This window comes from Poecilia latipinna, unplaced genomic scaffold (genome assembly GCF_001443285.1).
Source record: "Poecilia latipinna isolate Pla-1442-1.1 unplaced genomic scaffold, P_latipinna-1.0 Scaffold2053, whole genome shotgun sequence".
NCBI lineage: Eukaryota > Metazoa > Chordata > Actinopteri > Cyprinodontiformes > Poeciliidae > Poecilia > Poecilia latipinna.
In genome coordinates this window covers 99049-107392 of record NW_015114669.1, presented here as the reverse complement: position 1 = coordinate 107392, position 8344 = coordinate 99049, and the positions used below count along the sequence as shown (strand labels likewise).

The window sequence follows — 8344 nt, the reverse complement described above, 5'->3', positions numbered from 1 at the left end:
CAGGTTGGGTGGTTGCATGAGGGGTTGGGTTGCGGGGGGGGCGGGGGAGGGGGGGGGGGGGGAGATGGACCAGATCTGTGTCGGTGGTGAAACACGGTGCGCTGGGTGGAGGGGAAAGGTGAGGACTGAGTGGCCATGTGTCAAGTAGTGGTAGAAGTAACAAATAACGGGAGAGCCGGACGAGGCGCTCCGGGACCATGAGGGAACAACATGAGTGGTCAGAGCGGCGTTCAGGACGGGGGTTAGAGGCTGGTCTCCAGGCTGTGGAGAGGGCTGGCGGGGCTGGAGGAGGCGGCAGATTTACTGATGTCGATGGTAAGGTTGATGCCACTATCAATGGCGTTGTTGTTCTTGTTAGGAGACGAAGGCTGGCTGGAGTACTTCGTCCTCCTCCGGGCCGAATCATCATCTGTGTCGTCGATGAGGGGGATGCTGGGCGTGGAGTCGTCTATCCTAAACTCGGGGTGTGTCATGAAGTTGTGTATGGATGTTCTGGAGTCGGGTTTTTCCAGGCCTTCATAGAGGGAGCTACGGAATGCATTCACAACTCGAATCTGTTGTGTGAGAAGATCAAAAAAAAGGAAGGGGAAGAAACCATGAGCGGTGATGCTACAGATCAAACAAAAAGAGCTGCAGGGAACCTCGTAATGAGAGAATAGGTGAAAAAAGAACAGACAAAGAAGAAAAAAATATTTATTTTTAAGAATATAAGGTGGAAGAGAAAAAAGTGAAAGAGAAACAAGAGAGAAGGTAACTGGAGTCTGTTTTCTGCTTGCACAAGATGACTACAGGTCACAAGTCACTTAATTTTGGCGTGCACTAAGAAAAAGTGTGAGGAACATAATCATAAAGAACACAAGGAAATCAGACATTTCCAGAAAAGCAAAAGCAACACAAACGCTCGTTGTAAGTATACGCTTTAGTCCAATGTGCTGTATACCTAGAAACAAGCCACATTAATAAATGGAATGCTTACAGAAAAAATTGGAGGACAATACCACATGCAGTTTTGAAGAAATCTGGTGGACGAGGTCAGTAAGAAAGAAGTTGGTTATATCAGAGAAATCCAATGAGGCGATTTAAAAACTTCTTGAGGGGCAGAGGGGGGTAGGGGGCACCAGACCGCCGTCTGGCTGAATATCCACACAGACTCTGAATGAGACACACAAAACACTCAAATATAGCACAGCGTAGCAGAGGCATTGTCCCAAATGGAGTGAGTCAAATCTGCATGAGGTTGGCTCAACCTAAGCATTGCAGTGAAAATAAAACTCACACCAACAAAACACATCCCAGAAATAAAATAGTGGCATTTAGACGACAAGCAAACACCGTAGATTAAAATATTATGAACACACACACAAGATGTAAACACAAAGTACATGCAACAGTGACAAAACTGGACACTGGCACAAGAAAAGCCGACATCAAACAAAAGGAGGTGAATAATGAAAATAAGTTTCATTGTCAGAGGTCTGACGGTTGAAGCATGTTTCTCACTCCATGCATAGCTGAGTAAACACTCAAGTATAAGCCCGGCTGTGTGCGAGTGTTTAGTGAATCACATGTTCCTGTTTCCGAGAAATAACTTGCAACATGGCGACCTTGAAACCATACAGAAACTGAGCTCTGAAGAATCCGAAAAGGTAACATGTCCACTTAGTTACATCAGACATTTTTGGCGTTGGTATAAAACAAACGGAATAACTGATTGTAAATTATTATTTCTAAGTAAACGTAGATCAGCATTACATTTTCTAAAATTTAAACAAGTTTCCTATGTTGAATTTTATAATCCCCTTCCACCTGTAAAGGTTACCAGTACCAGTACCGATTCATCTTTTTGTCAATCTTAGGCTGATCTGACATGTGGTTGCAGGTGAAGTCCCAGCAGGATTTAGAATAAAACAGAAGCATGGAGGGCAGAGAGCCTTTTTGCTGGATTGCTAGACTCAAACTTTAATATCATCCAACGGTGCCAAGTTGCCACTAGGCAGAGTTGAACCTATTTGCTGCACTTTTGCGATGAGCTCTGGAGGAGTCGAGATTTTTATTTTTTTATTTTTTATTTTTGGCACTTTCACAGTTATTTTAAAGTTTTTTTTTTAAATGTTCCTCTGAATATCACGAAGTTTAGGAAAGCAGTTGTTTTCTTACATATTCCCTGGTTACTACCTACACTGCATGTTCTATTTTAAATTTTGACTATGAGTGTCACTCAAAATTTGAGCCGCAGGGCTAGGAGGATGTTGTGAATTACTAATTAAAAGTTTTTGTTCCATCTAAAAGGTGAATTATAAAAATCCTTAGCTGTACCAGTAGGTGTGACCCAAGTCATTTTGTTTTCAGAGTTTTTCAAAGTGACAAAAGAAAGTGATTCTATGTATGTATACCAGGGCTAACAATAAGTGTAGGATCCTTTATGTGAATTTAAGTTGTGGTCTGAAGGAAAAACTAACTTCATTGAGGAATTTTAAAATATTTTAACATGAAATGCAGAAGACATATGGCAGATGTGTTGCCACCTTTAAATAATAAATTGGAAAGAGAATTCAGGTTTGTGAAATTTCTCTTTTAGAAATTTTAGCATATTAGACCTGCAAATTACAGCACAGTGATAGCAGTGGTAGTAACTTCTTGCCTCGAAGTTTGAGAGTCATGTGGGTTCTGGAAATTAGAGCTATTACATGTAATATACAATAACACTGCTGCAATTATGGCTTAGTGGGTGCAAGAAGATGCAAAAGCTAAAATAAAAAGTAATAATGAGAGGGATCTTTTTGAATAAGTTTGTGACAGGAAATATGTCCTGTCACAAACTTGTCATAACCCTGTCATAACCCTGTCATAACCCTGTCATAACCCTCCAACTCTCCAAAAATGGAGAGTTGGAGGGTTATCTATTTTGGTGCTTCTGCTGGGAACCTGTCTGATAATATGGCAACATGATAATCAACCACAGCAGGATTATTAAGGAGAAGAACAAACTGGCTTACAGACAAAATCTGCAAGCAGCTTTCTGTTTTATCCAGCAAATGAGGAATAAGGAATAATTTCTCATTCTGGTGGTTTTAAGTTAAACCTATTCTTTTATTTATATATGCATATGAGTTTCACTTTAAAGTGTCAATTACGCTCAGACATGGCTCAAAGCTGAAAATAGAGATGATCACAGATCTTAGGATCTTATATCTTGAGCTAAGAGGAAACATTTTTCTGAAAGCATTCGAGGTAATAAAAAGGACATCCTTAACCACACATGCAGCCGCTTCCTCAGCGTTTATTGAGTTAATAAGATATATAATACACAATAAAATTTTGATTTGTCTCGAGTTGTTGTTATCTGCCACTTATGTGGCAGATAAAACAACATTGCCACTTATACTTGAATGTTCTCCCAGTCCCTTTGAGAGTTGATTGGAATTAGTTAATATTAACGTCCGTCGAGACATAAAAACGAGAGGAGTGACAGATGTGGTGAAGTATGGAGGATGAGCAGAGGGAGACAAACTCACAACCTGAAATGTCACGCCGTGGGTATCACTCTTAGTCCTGTGCTCCTAGCACTCTGGGGAAACAAACACACATTGACCAATGAGAGGACAGTACGGCCAACCATGGGAGGAGATATCAAGATGAATTTGAAATCCAGTGTGAACATCAAAAAGACAGAATAAGAGAGAAAATGAAAAAAGCAGCAAGAGAGAAAAGGACAAATCTTCAGAGATGCCAACGTCACAATGGAGGCATTGGTGGCATAATGTCTAGTAATTTAAGTTTAAAAATAAGAGCTTGATGAGGACTGGATGGCACCCCTGAAGCAAAGAGAGCAGACAAGCAGACTGACAGAGTTCTGACTCACGGCCAGTAGTGGGAGGAGCAGTAGCAGCAGTAGTGCTTGTAGGAGAGGAAAGGGCATTGGACAAGGACACGTGACTAGGACTAGAAACATTGGTTACATCCTGGTTCTGGCTGGTGGTGGATGACTGGCGTCTCAGAGCCCCAGCCCCCTGAAAGGAGGTGCCGCTCTTGAAGGTGTTGACTACTTCAATCTGTGGAAGAAGAGCGGGACAGGAGAGGACAAATGGCTGCTCAGAGTGACACGAACTGAATGGTAACACATGCTGGCTGGTTGGGTAAAGGGAGTACAACTTTGCAGTCATGACACATAAGGATGGGGGGAGGTAAAGGTCAGGGTGGAGTATCCCCACAACCAAGTGGTGAATAGGAATAAAAGGCCATCTTACAGATAGAACAACATGTACCTGTCATGGTGGTCATGAACATACAGGACTGTAGAAGTTGTGATTCTTCCAACATCTGCTGCCAGAACCAGACTGTATTATGACCTTTAAAATGGTCTGGATTAACAGTTCTCCAGGCTTTCTGAAGACTTAAGTTGCTTTTTCACGCATTTTTCAGTCTTTGTAACATTTTAGTTTGTTTATTCTTTCACTTAACAGTGATCTATTAATCACTGAGGCAGAATAAGGCTCCGGAGCTATGAACCTGTGTTGTGTCTAGACATTTTGGTCAATTTAGTAAGAATGGGATTTTAGGTGGGAAGGTAAAGGACTTTGTGAAAGGTGGCCACACTTTGTTCCCAATTCTTTAGCTGAATCTATGAAGGATAAAAAAAATAATTCAGTTGTGAAATATAATAATATAAAAAGCTGTTTTTTGCTATGAGAAAGAAACTTTGCTTAAAGTAGATGATCAATTGAAGGATTATGCATACCGTCGCTCCTGTGTCCGAATGTTTAGTTTAATTTCAGATTCAGATTTGAGATTTCAGATACTGGACATTAGCTGTAGATCCTTTTTAAAAGCCTGACATGTCTTTCGTCTTTCGCTTGCCCACTTTGTAGGCTATGAACACGCACAAAGGCTGCGAACAAAATAAGTGAAAAAGCAGACAAGTCTAAAACAACTGTGAAAGAACAACATAAAAGCAGCGTGAACTATTGATTTTTGATCAAATAAAATTTAGACAAGTCAAGTGCAATTTGATCTATAGATTTTTGTGTAAACAAACGTTTGTCTCAAGTGAACATGCTATGGCATAACTTCACACTAGTGACACATCGGTGAGATGAAATCAAGTGTAACACAAAAGCAGAATAGAGTTAGCTATCACAGTGAAACCGGTGTTAGAGAGCATCATAATGACAACAGTTCAATGATTATTTTCTGTTCCTCCGATGGTCCACAGTGCTTCCATCCACCCAGGAAAAGTTGGATCTTCATGTTCCTAAATTTGTTATCTTGAGACAAAATGACTTTAACGTTGTGCCATTTATGTCTTAAATATTATGCAGAAATATAGAAGAAACTGGATCTTTGACGCTGACCAATAAAGCATCTAGAATCATGCTATTCTGCTATCAGCCCCTTGAAAACAAAAACCATTGGCACATTTGTTTCTGAAAATAAGTGCCAAGGGGAAGGATGAATAAAGTAAAAGGAAGCAAATTTGTTTTGTCTTTTCAGGTATCAAGTCACACGAAATCCTGAAGTGAAATAAAAGTCTTACCTGAGTCTGGATGCGGTTTAAACCTCTGAACCAAAGTATTTGACCTCTCCGTAACTCCCTCTCTGCGTGGTCAATCTCCTCATTCTCTTCGTTTACGTCTTCCTCTGGCAGCTCATCTTTGTGAGTCAACTGGCCCGCCCGACGCAGGAAACGCAGGTGGCTGTTGGGTATGGTGACAATCACCTGCACAACAAAATAGGAGAGCATTTTTTTTTTTTTTAATTTAAATCCAAAAACTGAAGCAAAAGGCAAAGAATAAGCAGTGCATGAACAGTAGGCAATAATTCATTTGAGTTACCTGTCCCCAGACCAGTTCTCCCAGCCCCAGAAAAACACACCACAACCACTTTTCCAGGCTCAGAGGTTGACAGCTGAATGGCTTTCCTCCAAACTGCACAATCACAATCTGCACAAAATATTGCACAGTACGAAAAATAAAAAAATGACTTTCCAGACACCTCAATATGTGAAATATCCTTAGTTGATAAATAAAACATTCACCAGTAGAATAAAAAAAATATATTGCAGCTGTTTACCTGTATAGCAAAGGTGCCAAAAACGATGGAGCAGAAAATTGGGTTTCTGAAGATCCCGTCAAACACGTTCCTCTCTCCGTGTATTTTCCGAGCATTTATCTCATTAAACAGCTGCATCATTACAAATGTGTTGAATATGATGGTGTAGTGCTCGGACGGCGGAGAATGGAGAGGAGCGTTACGGCCACTGTCGATGTCAAAGATTTTCTCACCTGGTGGAAACAGAGAATATAAAATAACTTCTTGAATTCTGAACGGGTATTGTAGCACGCTGTATGTGAACTGCGCGTACCAGCAAACAGGAGCGTGAAGATGAGAATGAGCTGATAGACGGCGTGTCCCAGGATGTTCTTGGTCATAGTGCTGGAGATAAGAGGCTTATTTCGACCATACGGTTTTCTCCTCAACAGGGCCTCTGTGGGGGGCTCCGTCGCCAAGGCCAGAGACGCAAAAGTATCCATAATCAGGTTAACCCACAACATCTGCACCGCTTTAAGTGGAGAGTCCTGTGGAAATCAAACGCAAACTCCCACTGAGAAAAACAAAAACTCCAATAAAACTGGAAACATACAGTGGAAACTGAACCTTTACACACAACACAATGATGTGTTTGTGTCATCATTCTGACACAAAAGCATCGTTTTGCTCAGTTTGTAGGACATTCGATTACTCCAGTCACCATACTTAAAACTACGGATGAGAAAACAGAAACACAATTCTAGCCCAACCAGGAGAATGCCATCACCTGCTACACTATTGCCAGAAAAGGAGATTGACACCCAATTAATGCCTCTTACCTGTGTGATGCAGGCTCCAGTGAAAGCAACGATGACGGCCACGACATTGACAGTAAGCTGGAACTGAAGAAACTTGGAAATGCTGTCATACACATTCCGGCCCCACATCACTGCCTTGACGATGCTGCTGAAGTTATCATCAGTGAGAATAATGTCTGAAGCTTCTTTAGCCACGTCTGTTCCAGCGATACCCTGAAAGAGCACAAAATGACCAACAATGAAGAAAACCATTTTTAATTTTTCTTTTCTTGTTCTGGGAACATGGATTGGTTTTAGGAAGAAATTTGATTAACAATATGTAAATAATTGGTAATAGTTCAAAGAGATTATAATTTCTTTTTATTTAACAAATGCTGATTAAATTTTTTTTATTTTAAATCCTAAAGTTTAGGGTTTATTTTGTAATTAAAAGATTGAAATGGGTAAGTAGTAAAATCCAGAAATGCATGTGTCTTCTTTGAGTTTCTTTGAGTGTGGCAAAATGAAAAACAGTTCTTAAGAATTATTATTAAAAGCCTAAAATCTTATTAAGAAGTAATGAATGGGGCACAGAGAAATCCTCAATAAAAGTAGCAAAGTAAAAAAACTAAATACTCTGTTTTAGGGACAGCAAAAAAAGTATTTTAATGATTTTTTTTTTAATTCTCTGTATTTCAATTTAAAAAAGTAAAGCTAAAGATGCACTACACACAAACCACAAATGATAATTGCTGAAGAAGCTGGCTGTTCCCAGGGAGCTCTAGCCAAGCATATTAATAGAAAATTGAATGGAAAGAAAAACTGTGGCAGAAGCTACTTACCCATTTCAATCTTTTAATTACAAAGTGTTGAGATTCACAGAATCCAAGTGCCATGTCATATGCTTTCGTTGGTCCACTTTTGATTCATCAAGTCATAATTTAGCACAGGAAATATTAGAGCCCTTCATGCTTCCCTCTGGTGCAAAGTTTTATGGAGACACTGATTTCATTGGCTCTGGTTTACACTGGAAAAAGTCTCAGTATTTGTTTAATGACCATGGAATCACTGTGTATGGCTGACTCACCTGCAATCTCACCTGGCTATAATGCTATGCCACACTGATACAGTAATTTATGCAAAGCAAGCCCCAACCAAACCCCATGTGCATATACTGTCTAGTGCATAGACGTACTTTTAGTAGGCTGATATTGTCATTTAAGAAGTCCCTTTTAGCTTTATGTCAAATTCAAACAGTGAAACAGATTCTTGAAACAGATTATTCTGTGTTTAATAGTGCTACATAAATTATTTTTTTCTTTTTGAAATGAATTGCAGAAAAAAAACTTTTTAATTAATTTGATTAAGCTGTGTGTTACTGTCACCAACAACTAGAGGGCGCTCCAAAGCAGCAAATATGAAGGGATAGTTCTTGAGAAAATTCTAAATAATGCAGCAGCGGAAAAGACATTGGGAGATGTTCACTGCAAATCAGGCTCAAATTAATACATGTAATTAAA

The 8344-nt window shown here is 39.8% G+C and overlaps 1 protein-coding gene across 1 annotated transcript in view; it reads right to left on the bottom strand.

The window, feature by feature from the left end:
- Positions 1-37: 37 nt before the first annotated feature.
- Positions 38-8344, bottom strand: part of LOC106935975 (plasma membrane calcium-transporting ATPase 2-like) — a 40353-nt gene continuing 32046 nt past the window's right edge. Inside the window, exons 14-19 of the mRNA XM_015016728.1 lie at positions 6867-7058; positions 6362-6575; positions 6070-6281; positions 5832-5939; positions 5534-5716; positions 38-554 (exon numbers count right to left, since the gene is read on the bottom strand). Coding sequence (XP_014872214.1) covers positions 243-554; positions 5534-5716; positions 5832-5939; positions 6070-6281; positions 6362-6575; positions 6867-7058 — 1221 coding nt within the window. The 3' untranslated portion in view covers positions 38-242. The remainder of the gene's footprint in view (positions 555-5533; positions 5717-5831; positions 5940-6069; positions 6282-6361; positions 6576-6866; positions 7059-8344) is intronic.